The sequence below is a fragment of the Phocoena phocoena genome, chromosome 7 (genome assembly GCF_963924675.1).
Source record: "Phocoena phocoena chromosome 7, mPhoPho1.1, whole genome shotgun sequence".
NCBI lineage: Eukaryota > Metazoa > Chordata > Mammalia > Artiodactyla > Phocoenidae > Phocoena > Phocoena phocoena.
Window position 1 is genome coordinate 88,573,458 of NC_089225.1, and position 20,928 is coordinate 88,594,385.

The 20,928-nt window shown below is 34.2% G+C and overlaps 1 protein-coding gene across 1 annotated transcript in view; it reads right to left on the reverse strand.

Moving 5' to 3' along the window:
* KANSL1L (KAT8 regulatory NSL complex subunit 1 like) overlaps window positions 1–20,928 on the reverse strand; it is a 140,167-nt gene that overhangs the window by 83,582 nt on the left and 35,657 nt on the right. The window contains exons 3-4 of the mRNA XM_065880172.1: window positions 9,583–9,780; window positions 4,263–4,384 (exon numbers count right to left, since the gene is read on the reverse strand). Coding sequence (XP_065736244.1) covers window positions 4,263–4,384; window positions 9,583–9,780 — 320 coding nt within the window. The remainder of the gene's footprint in view (window positions 1–4,262; window positions 4,385–9,582; window positions 9,781–20,928) is intronic.

The following is a 20,928-nucleotide window of genomic DNA, read 5'->3' on the forward strand; positions in this document are numbered from 1 at the left end:
ATCTATCGTGGAGAATGTTCCGTGCGCACTTGAGAAGGAAGTGTAATCTGCTGTTTTTGGATGGAATGTCCTATAAATATCAACTAAATCTATCTGGTCTATTGTGTCATTTAAAGCTTCTGTTTTCTTATTTATTTTCATTTTGAATGATCTGTCCATTGGTGTAAGTGAGGTGTTAAAGTCCCCCACTATTATTGTGTTACCTTCGATTTCCTCTTTTAGAGCTGTTAGTAGTTGCCTTATTTATCAAGGTGCTTCTATGTTGGGTGCATATATATTTATAATTGTTATATCGTCTTCTTGGATTGATCCCTTCATCATTATGTAGTGTCCTTCCTTGTCTCTTGTAACATTCTTTATTTTAAAGTCTATTTTGTCAGATATGAGTATTGCTACTCCAGGTTTCTTTTGATTTCCATTTGCATGGAATATCTTTTTCCATCCCCTCACTTTCAGTCTGTATGTGTCTGCAGGTCTGAAGTGGATATCCTGTAGACAGCATGTATATGGGTCTTGTTTTTGTATCCATTCAGCACGCCTGTGTCTTTTGGTTGGAGCATTTAACCCATTCACGTTTAAGGTAATTATCTATATGTATGTTCCTATGACCATTTTCTTAATGTTTTGGGTTTGTTTTTGTAGGTCCTTTTCTTCTCTTGTGTTTTGCACTTAGAGAAGTTCCTTTAGCATTCGTTGTAGAGCAGGTTTGTTGGTTTGGTGGTGCTGAATTCTCTTAGCTTTTGCTTGTCTGTAAAGCCTTTGATTTCTCTATTGAATCTGAATGAGATCCTTGCCGGGTAGAGTAATCCTGGTTGTAGCTTCTTCCCTTTCATCACTTTAAGTATATCATGCAACTCCCTACTGTCTTGTAAAGTTTTTGCTGAGAAATCAGCTGTTAACCTTATGGGAATTCCCTTGTATGGTATTTGCTGTTTTTCCCTTGCTGCTTTCAATAATTTTTCTTTAATTTTTGCCAATTTGATTACCATGTGTCTCAGCATGTTTCTCCTCGGGTTTATCCTGTAAGGGACTCACTGCACTTCCTGGACTTGGGTGGGTATTTCCTTTCCCATGTTAGGGAAGTTTTCGACTATAATCTCTTCAAATATTTTCTTCGGTCCTTCCTCTCTCTTTTCTCCTTCTGGGACCCCTGTAATGTGATGAATGTTGCTGCGTTTCATGTTGTCCCAGAGGTCTCTTAGGCTGTCTTCATTTGTTTTCATTCTTTTTTCTTTATTCTGTTCCACAGCAGTGAATTCCACCATTCTGTCTTCCAGGTCACTTATCAGTTCTTCTGCCTCAGTTATTCTGCTATTCATTCCTTCTAGCATAGTTTTCATTTCAGTTATTGTATTGTTCATCTCTGTTTGCTTGTTCTTTAATTCTTCTAGGTCTTTGTTAAACATTTCTTGCATCTTCTCGATCTTTGCCTCCATTGGTTTTCCAAGGTCCTGTATCATCTTCACTATCATTATTCTGAATTCTTTTTCTGGAAGGTTGCCTATCTCCACTTCATTTAGTTGTTTTTCTGGGGTTTTATCTTGTTCCTTCATCTGGTACATAGCCCTCTGCCTTTTCATCTTGTCTATCTTTCTGTGAATGTGGTTTTTGATCCACAGGCTGCAGGATTGTAGTTCTTCTTGCTTCTTCTGCCTGCCCTCTGGTGGATGAGGCTATCTAAGAGGCTTGTGTAGGTTTCCTGATGGGAGGGACTGCTGGTGGGTAGAGCTGACTGTTGCTCTGGTGGGCAGAGCTCAGTAAAACTTTAATCCGCTTGAGTGCTGATGGGTGGAGCTGGGTTGTCTCCTTGTTGGTTGTTTGGCCTGAGGCAACCCAACACTGGAGCCTACCTGGGCTCTTTGGTGGGGTAATGGCAGACTCTCGGAGGGCTCACGCCAAGGAGCACTTCCCAGATCTTCTGCTGCCAGTGTCCTTGTCCCCACGGTGAGCCACAGTCACCCCCCACCTCTGACGGAGAAGACCCTTCAACACTAGCAGGTAGGTCTGGTTCAGTGTCCCCTGGGGTCACTGCTCCTTCCTCTGGGTCCCGATGCACACACTACTTTGTGTGTGCCCTCCAAGAGTGGAGTCTCTGTTTCCCCCAGTCCTGTTGAAGTCCTGCAATCAAATCCCACTAGGCTTCAAAGTCTGATTCTCTAGGAATTCCTCCTCCCCTTGCTGGAACCCCTGGTTGGGAAGCCTGACGTGGGGTTCAGAACCTTCACTCCAGTGGGTGGACTTCTGTGGTATAAGTGTTCTCCAGTCTGTGAGTCACCCACCCACCAGTTATGGGATTTGATTTTACTGTGATTATGCCCCTCCTACCATCTCATTGTGGCTTCTCCTTTGTCTTTGGATGTGGGGTATCTTTTTTGGTGAGTTCCAGTGTCTTCCTGTCAATGACTGTCCAGCAGCTAGTTTTGATTCTGGTGTTCTCACAAGAGGGAGTGAGAGCACGTCCTTCTACTCCACCATCTTGGTTCTGGTCTCTCATTTGGATTTATATATCTTTATGAGGTATGTTTTTCAACTATGACAGTTATTTAAAGCAAATATTCAAACAACTGCAAACAATTCTATTATTATTATATGTTAGTTTAAACAATGACATGGTTCATCTACTAGACTGTAAGCTATTTAAAAGTGGAGATTTTGTCTTCATCATTGTATTCCTAGGACTTTGACTATATGGCATACAGCAAACAGTTATGCAATAAATACTTTGTGAATAAATGACCAAAAATATAGGTAAGTACATTAAAATGAAAATTAGTACACACACACACACACACACACACACACACTCACACACACACATACACGTATATGTATAATAGTGTAATGCCTAGTTAGGTAAATAAAATATTACCTAAAATTGACTTAGCCCCAAATCACAATCTGATGGTGTTTAATGGCTCAACTTGTAATTATGACTTTCTTAATGAGGAAATGGTCTCATAAATGAAGATATTATAGTTATCCTGTAAACATATGAGAATCTTTCCTTTCAAAGTGAATCATCAGTGTTATAAGGAATGAATATAAAGTTAACAAAAATAAAGCAAAACCAGTAGAATAACTGTTTCCATAATAGAACAATGTAAACATGACCCAGTACAAACAAAACTGTAAAAGTATTAAAAATTAGACTTTCGAAATAATAAATTAGAAATAAAAATAAAATAACAGCATTTTTATTTTAAGACTTAGTTTATATCCACTAGTCTCATTAAGAAGCTGATAGCTACTTCACATAATTTTCACCATGGTATGAATCTTCCTTTCTTGTTTTATTTTTTAATTTAATAATAAATCATATAATTATTAATATAAATATTTCTGATACTAAATTACACTTAGTCCTTTTATGGTACTTAAAGCAAAGAAGCCCTCACTGCAATTTTATTTGAAAAAACAATTAGATGCACACACAAAGTAATATTCTAGTAGCTTTTTAAATTCTAACTGCATCTTTAAAAGGAAAGATTCAAAGAGAAATGTAAGCAAAATAAAGAAAACAAATGTTGTTCCCAAAAGAGGATTCATAATATCTATATTTTTTGCTAACATGATATAATAAATTGCTAAGGATTATAGGAATTATTATATTAATTACATTTAGTAAAAAATTTACCTTATAAAAGCTGAGATACAAAATGACTCATTTTAGGGGAACTTCCCTAGCGGTCCAGTGGGTGAGACTCCCTGCTCCTAATGTAGGGGGTGCGGGTTCGATCCCTGGTCAGGGAACTAAGATTCCACATGCTGTGCAGCGCGGCCAAAATAAAAACAAAACAAAACAAAAAAACCCCACCAAAATGACTCATTTACAACATGAGTAAAACTTAAGCTGAATTTTATGGATGATATCTACCAATCAATCTTCCATGCCCAAACTATACGTAGGGTCTTTCACTCTTAAAATGTATTGCAAGGGCAGTATGGAGCTGAAGACTATAAAATGGAAGGTATATTAAATATGGCAGTACTTCTGTAGCAAATGGTATCACTGTTTTTCATTTTTAGAAACATTATAAAAATTTAGAAACTTCCTGGAAAGCTTTATCCCTCATTCTCAGGTTTATAGTTCCCTTAATTATAAAAGTTTGATGTTATCTAAAAATGTATCCATGATTTATTGATTGTACTCTAATAATGCTTAAGAAGAAAAAAGAAGCTATAATACTTAAAAGATCAAAACAAAATAAAAACAAAATAAGCAAAGCCAAATTTAGAAGCAAAACTATCCCACTGACACCTACCTCCTGGAAATGCCATTAGCCAGACATTTACGGCTACAGGATTTAGAGGAGAGGGGTGATGACATTGGGGACAAGTTGAGAGGGGCAATCAAACTGCTGATGATCTCAGTCAACTGTGCGCTCTGCAAGAAAACAGTAAGTCTTTTACTACTGCTAAGCAAGGAATATGGTTAAATCTCAGACCTTTAGTGCCTATTAAAGTTTAACTTCTCATGAAACAAGTAAATGTTTATGTTTTAGTAAATATTTTACTCTACAAAGACAATTTACACCATTACTGGTTTTTCCATTATTATAAATAAATCTACATTTTAAAGTACTCTTTTTTTCCATATCATTTTTTGCTTCAGTTCTTTTGTCTACTCATCCTATCCTCTATAACATTTAAGCTCAGCTGATAGAATCTACATAAATATTTTTTTTGACGCAGCCAAATTAATAATAACAAACTCATAGCTATAATTTATTAAGTGCTCACTATGTGCCAGGTACTATACCAAGCACTAAACATAGAATATTTCTAATCTTTACAACCAACCTGCAAAGTAGATAATATTAGAACTACTGATACTACTATTATTAAAATCAATTACAGATGAGGAAGCTGAAGCAAAGACAGATTAAGCACCTCGATCATGGATTATAAAATTGGTAAGAAATGGAGCTAGGATTCAAACTTAGGCTTGAATCCTATACCATACTGCTTCTCAATATTTTTCCTAATTTGAATATACCAGTTTTTTCAGGTACCCCAAATTTTCATTGACCCTTATCCCAAACTTATATGTAAGCTATTTGTAATATACAATAAATATTATATTATTCTCAAAACAGTCACATACAACAATTATAATAAGCATAAACCACATCAATGGAAAACAGTACACTTCTACAAAAGGATAACATTTTTCATTACACATGTAATCCATCATAGTTCATTGTAGAAAAAAGGGAAAGTATGAAGAGGTTTCAAAAATGAAAAGAAAATAACCTGTAATCATATTTCACAGAGAAAACCATTGCTAATATCTTGGTATATATCCATACCCCAAGAAAAAACTTTTTATTTTGAATATATGTGAGCATGAGTGTATGCACACATGCACACACACATCCTTTTAAGTAAATTATGCTGCATCAATTTTCTAAAATCTGGTTTTCTTACTTAATATAGTGTGACTATATTTTAAAAATATATAGACATATTTCACAGTTTTATTAACTGAAAGATATTCTATTCTAAAATACGAGGGCATATGGAACAATTATTTTGCAACTCTATTTGTATGAAACAAATAACATGCTATTAGAAATGAGACTAGAGAATATGATAGAGCTAAATATAATATTTGAACTCTTCAAAAAGTCTTCCATGAAGAAGACCCTGAAATGTTTTCACCACTTATTTTCTTGAAAAATAATACATATCTAATGACTTTATTTTTTAAATTATTATACATTTTTAGATTAAAGTTAGTTTTCAAAATCATCAATACACTCTTTATCCATCTATCAAGTATTCATTAATTTGGTCATACAAAGAAATTTATAGAGTACACTCTTCTCATTGTTCCACCTTCAAAAATATCTAAAAATCTTCTTAGCCATTGGAGGTCGCTAATCAGTATGTGTGAATAATTGGTCCAGAGTGACAGCATCACAACCAACCTCCAGCTTTACCCTAACAACCACCCCACGCCTGCCCAAGAAAACCTCATATACTTGAGTCCATATTTGGGATAGAAAATTCACGGTAAAAATGAATATAAAGGTAAAATTAGGAGAGGCATAATTTGAACTCTGAAAAACAAACAATTTTAAAAGTCAAAACACTTACTAGCTATTTATAATGAAGTTTCTAATGTAAATATACCTGTGTGAAATTTATTTTAAATTATCTGAAGTTCTAAAATAATGTCACCTTTCAATTTATGAACAAAATATATTATCTAATAATGGAAGTATGCATTAATACTATGAATCAATGTTATTTTTTAAAACACATATCAGTCTACAACCCAATAGTGCCTTTATATCTTAACTGCCAACTCTTTAGTTGTTTTTGAGGAACATAAATAAGTTTGGTAAGCAAAACATTCCTCTAACAGTAAATTTAATCAAGTCAAAGGATTACCTGATCTATACTCAAGTTCCACTATGGCAGGCAAACAGTTATATACCAATAGATTATATTTTTAAAAAAATATGTGTAATATCAGGCTTGCCACCCCTTCTTCCATTTACTCACCCCTAGACTGTCTTCTTCAATGAGTATTTGAAAACAACTTAATTTTTAATTGGCCTATAAAAACATTATTAGCATGTGTTTCAAGAGCACACTACCTGTTCACAGGTAATTTATAAGTGACCTCTACAAGTGATTGGTGCTGCCCCTTTCTGCATCCTTTTCCTCTCCATGTCTAGAGCCATTAGTATTCTCACAACTCCTGGTTCCTTTCCCTCCCAAAGCCTCTGACACTCCTGTCAGCAATGGGACTTAAAATGAACATGATACCCAAAGCCACCTTCATAGGTGAGCAACCTGTGCAGTAACATGGGGCTGCACTCAGAAGGATCCCATGTTTGGCTAATGTTCTGCTGTCACTGGCTTAAAACTTAAAACTTTTTAACAAAGGGCTGTGTGATTTCATTTTGCCCTGGGCCCAGCAAACTAGCCAGTTCTGATGTGAACTCAGGTCCAACCAAACAAACTGGTGCTACCAAGGAGAAAGAAAAAATACAAGAGGGACTTCCCTGGCGGTCCAGTGGTAAAGAATCCGTCTTACAATGCAGGGGAAGTGGGTTCGATCGCTGGTGGGGGAACTAAGATCCCACATGTTGGGGGGTAACTAAGCCCGCGTGCCACAACTACTGAGCTCGCATACCACAACTACTGATCTCGCATACCTCAACGAGAGAGCCCACCTGCCACAAGCTACAGAGCCCATGCACTCTGGAGCCCACGGACCACAACTACAGAGCCCATGCACCCTGGAGCCCATGCCCTGCAACTACAGAAAAAAAAAAAAACCCGCATGCCACAACTAGAGAGAAGCCCGAGCACCGCAAGGAAGAGACTGCGTGCCACATCGAAAGATCCTGCGTGCCTCAACGAAGACCCTGCAAGCTGCAACTAAGACCCGACACAGCCAAAAAAATAAATTAAATACATAAATAAAATAAATAAATATTAAACAAAAAGAAAGAAAAAAATACAAGAAAACTCTTTCCAAAGGATAAGTAGTGACCTACAGGTAAAAAGAGTCAAAGGCCTACTGATCAAGTGCTCACGTTATTCGTGTGAAATAACTAGGATCAAAATGAAAAGGTACTGATCCCAAGGGATGAGGAGAGGGAAAAAAAAAGAGGGAAGAGGAATATAATCAGTATTGATTGAAAACACCACTTATATGGTAGAGTACATTACAGTTTAACACCAGGTAATTACAAAATAACTTTCTGAATTATAAAATATTCATAATAGTATTTTGACAATGCATTGGAAATTGGAAAATTAAAAAAAGCTCTAGGCAATTGCAAACTTAACAAATATGGGGTGGGAGAAGTTACTCCACATTCTGACTTACCAGGATTAAGACAGTAGTAATCTGGTACTATATTATTTCACAATGTATGTCAGAAGAAACAACAACAACAACAGAAAAATTAAATGTGGGCAGGGATGAGAATACATATTACCCACTGGAATAATGTAATCATGCAGCTGTGGTCCCAACTGAGTATATTCTGGCAGATTCAATCTGGTTGCAAGTTAACAAACTCTTAGAAAGCCAGGTTTGTTTAAGAGCCACCAAAGTCTACATTAAAATAAATGGCTAATATTTTTTCTATTTCCTTAGTTTTTTGATTAGTCTGCTTACCAAATAAAATATTTGATTTATATTACATTCAGTATTTTAAATGCATCTACATTTTTGCACATTTACTATTTTGTAGATATTAGTATCAACAATCAGCTTTCAAAAAAGTCTTAGTGCTATTTTTTATTAAGTTCACATTGGGCTAATAAATTTACTGTGATTTGCAGTGATGTGTTTTCCTATTCAAGTACAAGTTATGACTCAATTATTCTTATTCTTGTTTTATGTAATGCAGTTGATATTTATTTTTTTATAAAATACCTTCATATTTCTTGTCTATTTCTATACATTTGATATTTTGGCTATTATATATGTAACCTCTTCTTCATTTAAATTTTATAAATAATATGAAATAAATTTTAAATATTAATCTTGCAAAAAATGTTTTGATTTCAAAGGATAAATATAGGACAGAATAATTAAACTTCTGGAGTCATCCATAAGAGGATTTAAATACCAGGAAAAGCTTTGGAGTCAAAGTAATTTATTAGGAGTTTATTAGACTCTCTATCTCCATGATCATTTTTTTTTTTTTTAAACTAATTTATTTATTATTTATTTATTTTGGGCTGTGTTGTGTCTTCGTTGCTGCATGCAGGCTTTTCTCTGGTTGCAGTGAGCGAGGGCTACTCTTCGTTGCGGAGCACAGGCTCCGGATGCACAGACTCAGTGACCATGGCTCACGGGCCCAGCCACTCCACGGCATGCGGGATCTTCCCGGACCGGGGCACGAACCCCTGTCCCCTGCATCGGCAGGCGGACTCCCAACCACTGCGCCACCAGGGAAGCCCCTCCATGATCATTTTTTAATGAAAGAATCTGTATTTTAATGTTATCTTTCACTAAAACTTTCTATCACTAAATTAATCAAACACCCCATTCAGATCTATTAAGTGGTACCACTGTTCTTTCTCCATGAGAAAAGTCCAATGATAAGCTATTTTGTTAGAAAACAAGATTTTCCAACCTTAATATAAATGAGTTATCACCCTATAGCTATGTACCAACACTTTACATATTATATTTATTTATTTAATTTATTTTAATATTTTATAAATTTATTTATTATTTGGTTGTGTAGGGTCTTAGCTGCAGCTGGCGGGCTTCTTAGTTGTGGCATGTGGGCTCCCCAGTTGTGGCATGCATGTGGGATCTAGTTCCCTGACCAGGGATCAAACCCAGGCCCCCAACATTGGGAGCGTGGAGTCTCAACCACTGCGTCACTGGGGAAGTCCCACATATTATATTTAAATAACTTTAATTATATCGATATTATAATAGAGACTATATATACTAAATATTTTAATTGTATTTAATGTCAAACGGCCAACTTTAATAACCAATATCTTAATCAGAGACACACGTTTATTTGAAGAGTTTATAAAATCAATTGAAAGTCATTTTGATGCCACTCACACTTTACTCTTACTTCACATTACCTGTTTTTCTATATTGCGAAGAAGTAGTGTTGGGCTACTTGGTGACATTTCAAAATCTTGCTCTGGTAAAGGATCTTGACTCTCCTGAGGAATCTGGGGATTCCCTGTAGTGTTTAATGAAACAGCTTGGTCTGCGAATTGGATTTGCTTTTTCAAAATGTCTTTTGGAAGTCGACATTCTTCTAGGATCACTATCCCCTAGACAAATAGCAATTAAAGAGTTGCAATGAAAACAAATTGCTAGATCAACTTTAACATTACAATGCTCTCGAACCATGCTTTTTATTATTCCTTGGAAATCAGAAAATAGACATTTGGAAGTACAGTTTAACTGTAAAAAAGTCACTGATTTAAAACATGTGTGGCTAAAATAACGTATATTTGATGGGTTAGGCTTGCAAAATATTGTCATAAATTACATACAAGAAGTTATTTTTCTTACTGGTTTTAGTTATTAGCATTAAAAGCATGATACATTTAGAATAAAGTAATATGAACATTACTGAATGTAATGTTCATATGAACATGCAGAATATGAACATTTCTGACTAAAATTTAGAATATTTTCAGATATAACCTTCTGATATTTTGGTCACTAGCATTTCCACTTGAGTTCTATATTTAAGCACTCCTAATTTCATAAATCAAAATATCAAAGTTACAAACATCCAAACAATAACCTAACTTTATATTTATATTAACTCCTTTCAGAGCACTCTAAAGAACCCCAACCCTGTTGCTGCCAGCCAGGGTTGGCAGGACTGCACCACTGAGAAAAAGTACTCTCTAGGCCAAAGTTCTCATTGCTTACAGAGTAGACGAGTTATTAATAAAGACACAGGTTTTCAACCTTGATGGAGTATTTTCTGGAATGTAAGTAACTGGAGAAATGAATAGGGATCTAGCTGCCTCTGTACTCCCTGCCTACCCTTCATACATACACATTCCTCACCTGGCTTGCTGAACTTTCCCCACATTCCCTAGCTTCTTCACTCCAACTGTCCTCACCCTTAATCCCTCAGAAGTAATGAAGACAGGAGAGAAAGGGGGAATAGGATTACACAGATATGATCTTAATGGTTTCACAGTTCTCGTCATAAAATTTCTTCCCTTCCTACCCCTTTTACTACACTTCCCCCTGCAAAGAATAATACATATTATTATTAAATATATGTGTGTGTATATATATATACATATATATGTATGTATATGTGTGTATATATATATATATATATATATATATATATATACACATACATATATACATACTTTTTTGGGGGCAAAATGTCAATAAGTTCCTATAGGCTAGTTGGAAAGGTATTAAATGCCTAATGTGGCTAAAATATTATATTCTTGGAATGAAAAATAGACTAAAACATTAATATAAGCATAGAGTATTTCAAGATGGGACAAATTAAATAATTGCTGTGGGCTAGCTTATATCATGTATAAGTACTTTACATAGGATGGAAACCACCTATAGATTATATGTTATATATAAGTAGTCTTAGTTTACACTATAATTTAGAGAATATATCACTTTAGAAATAACATATTCAGATATTGTATTAAACATACATTTTACAGTAATATATTACAAATGATGCTTGGTAAAAGTAACATTTTCTTTTTTACCTATACTTGTAACAGTACTACTAAATTTTACAATGATAAAAGGACCCAACTGTTGATCCCATCTCAATGACTGTTTTCATAGAATGCACAAATACGGCTGTCAAGAAATCTGAATATATTTAAAAGAAGTTTCTGTTTCACTTGATATTTTAAAAATTAAATTAGACTTGACAGTATCATCAATCCAAAAGCTCTCGAAAGTATCTGAAATGTCTACCCAAAATTTGTACAAGTCTCTAGTAGGTTTTTCACAAGTAAATATATACAAAAGAATATAAGTTTTCACTATATTAAATTAATTATAATTCTATTTGGTTTGATTACAGTTTATATTATGGGCCAGGCTTCTGTGAATTACCCTGATTTCATAATCCCTACTTACAATATTGTTTCTATGCAAAAATTGATTCTGAATTTCAAAAAGGTAGTATAAGTATACTACCTTTTTATAAGTAGGAGGCCTGCTATAGTTAATTCATTGAAGAATAATATTTTAAAGATTCAACAGGGGAGACACTCATAGTCAACTTCATAACCTATTTTGTTCTCTTAAACTGTTGCCCTGGACAAAACTCTCACAATGTAAGAATGGCCCATGATTTTTCTCTGCCATAACCGAGAATAGAGAAGAAAGGGAAGAAGATTAAATCCTCTGGAGACACTGCAGAAATAATTCCTCTTCTTAAAAATCAGGAAAAGAATATACATGTGTTGGGTCACCGTGATGTATATTTTACAGTTTTGTTTGTTAATTATAACTAAATTAATCTGAATTCTTTAAAAGATCAGGAAAGTAGTCTAATGATAGATAAAATAAGGTAAATAACAAAGACAAATTTTTTTTAGAAGGATGAGTTGTGTTAACTGAAACAATGAAAACCTTAGCATAGATGAAGATGAAAACAAATCAGCTGCTCAGAGAAGACAACTATTCCCAATAATAACACTAGAGAGGTCCCCACCTCCACTCCTAAGGTCCTCATAGAGATGACATAGTGTGAAAAAATAAACAATTGCCTCAGTGAAACAGGAGGTAAGGGGGAAGGACACAACCTTTAAAAGAATGACATAGCCATAGGACATGACAAAAACTGGTTAAAACGAGCTAGGTCCAAGATGGTAGAATATTCGACTTCCAGTGGACCTTGAGCCTCATCATAGCTCTTTTTAATACATTAGCATGCTAAGTGACACACCCACCAGCGCCATGACAGTTTTGAGGCCAACCATAAAAGGTCAAAAAGTGGACAGTGGCCCTATTCCTGGAAATCTTCGCCCCTTCCCTGAAATAGTTGGAATAATCCACCCACTCATTAGCCTATGAAATTACCCAGCCCATAAAAACTAACCACACTGTATTTTGGGGACTCTTGCCTTCTGAGGTGGCCCACACTCTGTCTGTGGAGTGTGTTTCTCTCTAAATAAATCCACTTCTTATCTATCACTTTGTCTCTCACTGAATTCTTTCTGCAATGAGATATCAAGAACCTGAGGTTCACTAAGTCCTGAGACCAAGTGTGCTCTCAATTAAAAGATCGTGGATTCAAGCCCCAATCTGGGTTCTGGCCAGATTTGAGTCCCAGCCCATGGGTTCAAGTCCTAATTTGGGTTCTGGCTGGGTTCGAGTCCCAGCCTGTGGGTTCAAGTCCCAGTCTGGGTTCTGGCTGGGTTTGAGTCCTGGCCAATGGGTTCAAGTCTCATCTGAGGTGCATGGTTTCATCAGCAACGTATTTATTATTTATATAAAGTCATCAAAACTAATTTTAAGCAAAAACTTAAATGAAAACTTTAAAACAAACAAAATGTACAATTTAAGATGTGGAAGACCCTATTATAGGATAACAAAAGAAATCTAAAGGGGAAATCATTTAATATAGGATAGCCAGCCTCTCCAACTAAGAAAAACTATTTAAAATTTTTTTCTGAAAGTGAGAAGAAGCTGTTGTCTCAGTAAAAGCTGGAGCAGAGAAAAAGAGAAATATGGCAGTTGTAGTGTGTTGACAAAGCTGTTGCAAGAACAAGGAAGGGATGTTGCTAATACCTGCTTTCTTCTAAGAATTTAAGCAAAATTTAAACTACCTGGAGTGTGTCAAAGAAGGGGCAAATGACACATTTTAGGTCATTTGTCCCTTATTTTACACTACTAAAACACTGTATGTTTCCCAACCAGAGACACAAAAGTAGCACTTATTTTAAAAGGCTATTTATAAAAGAGCATCTCAATTTCTTTCCCCTTTCTTTATCTCTAATTTAACTGAGAGGAAAGGTTTCTTTTTTCCTTTCAAGATACATTAAACAAAAAGTTCTGTCTCACTTAAAATGCATTAAACCACTCTTCTCAATTTTTTAATTACAATAATTCAAGAAGGTATTAGAGCAAAAAAGTGTTGTTTTCCTTTTCAATACAATAATAACTCAACTAAACTGCACATAAATAAGCAGTTAAACATCTTGATTAATTTCTAAGAAAGGTAAGCAGAAGGTATCAAAGTAAAGAAATATTGTATTTTGATAGCATAATGATATCTTCCATAAAATAAACATAATATGACTCTTAAGGGAACAAAGGGCCAGAGCCACATCTAGCCGGAACAAAGAAAAAATGTAAGGCTACATAAATTATTGCTGGAAAGATTTATTTCCTTAAAATAATTTATTACAAATATATATTATATAAACATATAATCAAACTTCAAAAAATGTTTAAACAACAAGTATAAAGCATTGCTTAGAACACAGAGAATATTAAAATACCCCTTCTCAAGTCAAAGCAAAATGAACCATACTGCCTAGATTCAAATATAAAACTTAGTTATCATTTCAACTAGGAACCCACTTTCTTGGAAATTTCCAAATTGCTTTAAACTTGATTTGTTCTTAGAACTCTACTGGCTATAAAAACACTTGTGACATCTTTCAAAGAAAATCATCAAAGAAAACTATCTGGTGATCTTGAGAAGATTGGGAGATCACTACAACTTAAGGCCCAGGTGAAGACAGTTAAAAAGGAGAAAGAGTAACTGAATAGGAAACTTCCATCAGGAAGCTATTCCTGAACACAGTTGCCTCAAATCCAACAGACAGAATGGGTAAGCCTAAGGCTCTATGTCTATGCTTCTATCCACCTTCCTACAGACATCATCACCAAATTTTACAAAGCATTAAACAATATTCATGACTTCCTAGCTTCCTCTCCCATCCCTGCACAGCTCAAAGTTTCTGCTCCTTTGAATACATACTAATTTGTCATTCCTAAAACAGATCATGTCGTATGCCTTCAAAATTTAAGGAATCCCTTTTCCAGTTCCATAAGTTCATTAAGCAAACTACTATTTATCCTCCAAAGTCATACTGAGGCATCACCTCTTTACTGATGTATTCTCTGACCTGCAAACCCCTAATGACAGAGTGAAACATTCTCTCTATGCCACATCTATATCTTATTAAAAGCACATATCATTCCACATATTGTATTATATTGTAATCAACGATATTTACATGCTCTATCTCCCCTACCAAAATATAAACTCATGATAGACAGAATTTAAAATTCACTAATCTTTATGGATGTGCAGACCCTAGGTGGGGTTAGGCTAACTACATGGTTTGAGGACTCTAATTCCCTCCCTTCTCTGCTATTTCGTTTCAGACCAGTCACCATCAACCTTATAATATTATATCCATTATGTCCACAGTTTCACCATGTTGAATACAGTTTCTCACAAAAACAAAGGTAGAATTTTTTTTGTTTTTAGATTCCACATATAAGTGATATCATATGATATTTGGCTTACTTCACTTAGTATGAGAATCTCTAGGTCCATCCATGTTGCTGCAAATGGCATTTTTTCATTATCATTCATTAAAATGATACAAATGAACTTAAATACAAAACAGAAACAGACCCGCAGACATAGAAAACAAACTTATGGTTACCAAAGGTGAAAGAGGGGGAAGGATAAATTCAGAGTTTAGGATTAACATATACATACTACTATATATAAAATAGATAACCAACAAGGACATACTGTATAGCACAGGGAACTATATTGAATATTTTGTAATAACCTATAAGGAAAAATAATCTGAAAAAACTATATATATATGTATGTATAACTGAATCACTTTGCTGTACACCTGAAACTAACACATTATAAATCAACTATATTGAATAAAATATATATATATGTGTATAAATACACACACACAGCTCATAAAGCTCAATATCAAACAAATAATCCAATCAAAAAATTGGCAGAAGACTTGAATAGACATTTTCCCAAAGAAGACATAAAGATTGCTAACAGGCACATGAAAAGATGCTCAACATCACTAATTATTAGAGAAATGAAAATCAAAACCACAATGAAATATGACCTCACACCTGTCAGAATGGTTACCATCAAAAAGCCTATAAATAACAAATAAGTGTTGGAGAGAATGTGGAAAAAAGGGAGCCCTGGTACACTGTTGGTGGGAATCTAAATTGGCGCAGCCACTGTGGAAAACAGCATGGAGGTTCCTTAAAAGACTAAAAATAGAGTTACCATATGATCCAACAATCACACTCCTGGGTATATATCCATAAAAAGCAAAACCACTAATTTTAAAAGATACATGCACACCAATGTTCATAGAAGCATTATTTACAATAGCCAAGACATGGATGCAACCCAAGAGCCTATCAACAAATGACTGAATAAAGAAGATGCAGTGTATATATACATATATATATGTATATATGTATATATACACAATGGAATACTACTCGGCCATAAAAAAGAATGAAATATTGCCATTTGCAAAAATGTAGATGAATCTAGAGAATTTATGCTTAGTGAAGTCAAAGACATATATGATAACCCTTATATGTAGAATCTAAAAAATAATACAAATGAATGTATATACAAAACAGAAACAGACTCACAGACATAGAAAACAAACCTATGGTTACCACAGGGAAGAGGGTGTGGGGAGGGACAGATTCGGGGTATAGGATTAGTAGATACAAACTACTATGCATAAAATAGATAAGCAACAAGGATTTACTATATAACACAGGGAATTATACCCAATATCTTGTAATGACCTGTAATGGAATATGATCTGCAAAAATACTAAATCACTATGCTATATACCTGAAACAAAATACTAAAATCAACTATACTTCAATAAAAAATTGCATTAACAGTCAAAAAAAGATAGAAAGAGATATTTAGCAATATTTAGATTAAATAGGACTTATGGGATTGCATAAGAACTCTTTATATTGTTACTTCTATGGGAAAATATAGTCCAAGTTCCAAGTAAACAGCCTATAATTTGGAGGAAACAATACATGCTTAAGCTAGGAAAATTCCGTGTTAAATTTCCCCTGCTGGGAAATAAAACAGTGTTTATTTCTGTAATCATTTGCTCAATTTTTCCCCCATTAGACTAAACCCTAAAAATATAAGAACTCTGTTGATTTATTCATCACTGTATACCCTAAGCACATATTAGGCACCTAATAACTGTGTGTGAAAGGAAAGAAGGGAAAGAATGAAGGAAAGGTAGAAAACAAGGAAGGAAAGAGAGATGAATAAATTTTATTTTAAAAATTGCTATAATATAATAGCATAGCTTTAATTGCCATTTCTACATCTACATCTTCTTATAAACCTGCCTTCTCCAAATCTCATATTTCTAACTCTATCAGGACATCTCAACATGAACATCTGACAGAACTTGCAAATAAATGTGTGAGAAAATTAGCTTATTTTTGTCAAATTCCCTATAAAATAAGCACTTTTTGTCCTTTCCTGGAAACAGCAGTTCAATAATTAAGAGAGGGAGATCATGGTGATGTTTACACAACTATATATTTGTCAAAATTCAGCAAATTGTACAGTTAAAAAGGTGTACCCTGAAAACAAGATAAAGAGAGATAAATCCATAATTAAACACATGTTAGTTTAAAAAATGTAGAAAATCAAATAAACAAGAAAAATTTTAAGTTACCAGCTAGAAAGGACAGAGTACTTACATAAGAAAAACAATTACATTGATAGTAAACTGCTCATCATTATAAAGAAAACAATGAAATACTATCTTTAAAGGCCTAAGGGAAAATAACTATCAAATCAGAATTCTCTATCAACCTAAAATATCATTGAAGAGTGAGAGTAGTATAAAAGTATTTTGAGACATACAAATACAAAGAGAGCTTAAATGTTCAGAGATTAATATCAAAAAGTACTAAAGAATTTACTTCAGCAAGAAGCAAACCAAGAGAGAAAAGATAAAGTAGCAGATACTGTATTCTCTTCCAGTACCCATTTTCCTCTTCTTTTCAAGACTCCAACCCTACCGGAGTTTTAGCTACACATACAACTTCTCAGTGAGACAGTATTACTCAGCTTTCACTCCTACTCATGGAGTGTACTCATGCTATACTCATAGCCAAACTAAGTTTGGGCTAATGGAGTATGAAACAAAGTAGTGCAACTTCCAAGTCACATCCAACTTAAAGACAAACTATACCACACTTCTCTTTGCACTTCTCGAGAGCACAAATGAGAAGACTATAACCCTGTCCAACAGTGCAGTCAACACACCTGAGAGTATGTCAAAGAAGCAAGACAGAAGGAACCTGAGTCCCTGAATGACCCTGTTCAACCAAGTTGCTCTACCAGCATGTACTCACTCTTTATTTTTGAAGCATTATGTATCTTTATAAAGCCATTATATTTGTGAGTTATGTTGTTACAGAAGCTTACTCTGTAACCTAATTTTATATACAGAATACAAAAAAACAGTGAGCATATTTTTAATGAAATCTGTTAGAAATGTAATTAATTACTGACTATAAAATAAGTAACTAGATTGAAGCAGATATATATAATGCATAGTTAAATAGCATTAAGAGCTATATCTTAAGAAAAAATAGAATATAAAAGTACTGAGTACTTTTAGTCATTGTTAGAATTATTTGCTCTTAAGGAAGTATGTTACAAACTAGGAGTAATGACAAAGAATAAGACTATAATGTATAGCTTTCAGAAGAGCAGAGAGAGAAGAAAGGAATAAAGCAAGTTCCATCAATCCAATGAAAGACAAGTGAAAAACAAAACACAAAGAGAGGAAAATAAAAGAAAATGAAAATTAAAACTACTCAGAGTGGATTTTAAAAACCTAGCTAGTGCTTCCCTGGTGGCGCAGTGGTTGAGAGTCTGCCTGCCGATGCAGGGGAAACGGGTTCGTGTCCCAGTCCAGGAGGATCCCACATACCACAGAGCGGCTAGGCCCATGAGCCATGGCCACTGAGCCTGCGTGTCTGGAGCCTGTGCTCCGCAAAGGGAGAGGCCACAACAGTGAGAGGCCTGCATACCGCAAAAAAAAAAAAAAAAAAACCTAGCTAAATGTACCTTATAAAACAAACACCTGGAAAAAAAAAAAAATTGTATCTACCAAATAGCATTAGTATTTCAAAGTGTAAGAAGCAAAAACTGACAGAATTACTAGGAGAAACTGAAAAATTCAAAATGATGACAAATATTAATAAATATATATCAAATATATATTAGAATTGAAAGATCTAGATATATGAAGATATAGCAGATGTATACAACAAAGTCAACCAGTTTAATAGAGAATTCTATAATCAACAAATAAAGAATATACATTATTTCTACCACACATTGAGCATTTACAAAATTTGATTAGTCGTTTGTCACGAAGAATGAAATCCATACAAAGTAATCAGTTCACAGATTACAATGCACTTAAATGACAAAAATACCAAAAAAAAAAAAAAGATTCATGAGTTCAGGAACATAAAGATGTATTATTAAATAACTCAGGTTAAAAAGGTAATCACATTGGAAATTAAAACATATTAAAAACAGAACAATGAGAGAATTAAATACATGCTATGCACTCAAAGTAATACTTAAATATGAGCTGAAAATAAGTTATAAGGCCAACTAAAAGACACAGAGTGGCTGAATGGATACAAAAAGAAGACCTGTATATATGCTGTCTAAAAGACACTCACTTCAGATCTAAAGACACACACATACTGAAAGTGAGGGCATAGAAAAAATTATTCTATACAACTGGACATCAAAAAAAGCTGGGGTAGGAATACTTATATCAGACAAAGTCGACTTTAAAATAAAGACTGTTACAAGAGACAAAGAAGGACATTACATAATGATCAAGGGATCAATCCAAGAAGAAGATATAACAATTATAAATATATATGCACCCAAAATAGTAGCACTAAATACATAAAGCAAATACTAACAAACATAAAGGGAGACCTCAACAGTAACACAATAATAGTAGGACACTTTAACATCCCACTTATATAAATGGACGAATCATCAAGACAGAAAATCAATAAGGAAACACTAGCCTTAAATGACATATTAGACCAGAGAAACAATATAGATAGATAGATAGACAGACAGAACATTCCATCCAAAAGCAACAGAATACACATTATTTTCAAGTGCACATGGAACATTCTCCAGGATAGATAACATGCTAGGCCACAAAATAAGCCGTGGTAAATTTACCAAAATTGAAATCATACAAAGCATCTTTCCCAACCACAATGCAATAAGACTAGAAATCAATTACAAGAAAAAAAACACAAACACATGGAAGCTAAACAATAGGATACTAAACAACCACTGGATCACTGAAGAAATCAAAGAGGAAATCAAAAAAATACCTGGAGACAAATGAAAACAAAAATACAATGATCCAAAATCTAAGGGATGCAGCAAAAGCAGTTCTAAGAGACAAGTTCATAGCTATACAAGCTTACCTAATGAAGCAAGAAAAATTTCCAATAAACTACCTAACCTCACACCTGAAAGAGCTAAGAAAAGAATAAAGAAAACCTAAACTTAGTAGAAGGAAAGAAATCACAAAGAGCAGGGCAGACATAAATGAAATATATACAAAAACAAAAATAGAAAAGATCAATGAAACTAAGAGATGGTTATTTGAAAAGATAAAATTGATAAACTGTTAACCATACTCATCAAGAAAAAGAGGGCCCAAATCAGGAAAATCAGAAATGAAAAAGGAGAAGTTACAACCAAGAGTACATAAATACAAACAATTGTAAGAGACTACAATAAACAACTATATACAAATATAGTGGACAACCTAGAAGAAATGAAAAGACTTTTAGAAAGGTACAATCTCTCAAGACTGAACCAGGAAGAAACAGAAAATATGAACAGACCAATAACCAGTAATGATACTGAATCAGTAATTAAAAAGAAAAGAAAAAAGTGCCCAACAAGCAAAAGTCCAAGACCAGATGGCTTTACAGATGAATTCAACCAAACATTTACAAAAGAGTTAACATCTATTCTTCTCAAACAATTCCAAAAAATTGTAGAGAAAGGAACACTTTTAAACTCTTTCTACAAGGCCAGCATCACCCTGATACCAAAACCAGACAAAGATATCACACAGAAAAGAAAATTACAGGCCAATATCACTAATGAACATAGATACCAAAATCCTCAACAAAATATTAGGAAACCAACTCCAAAGATACATTAAAAGGATCATATACCATGATCAAGTGGGATTTTTCTCAAGATTTTTGCAAGGACTTTTAACATATGCAAATCAATCAATGTGATACACCACAATAACAAATTGAAGAATAAAAACCAAATGTCATCTCAATAGATGCAGAAGAAG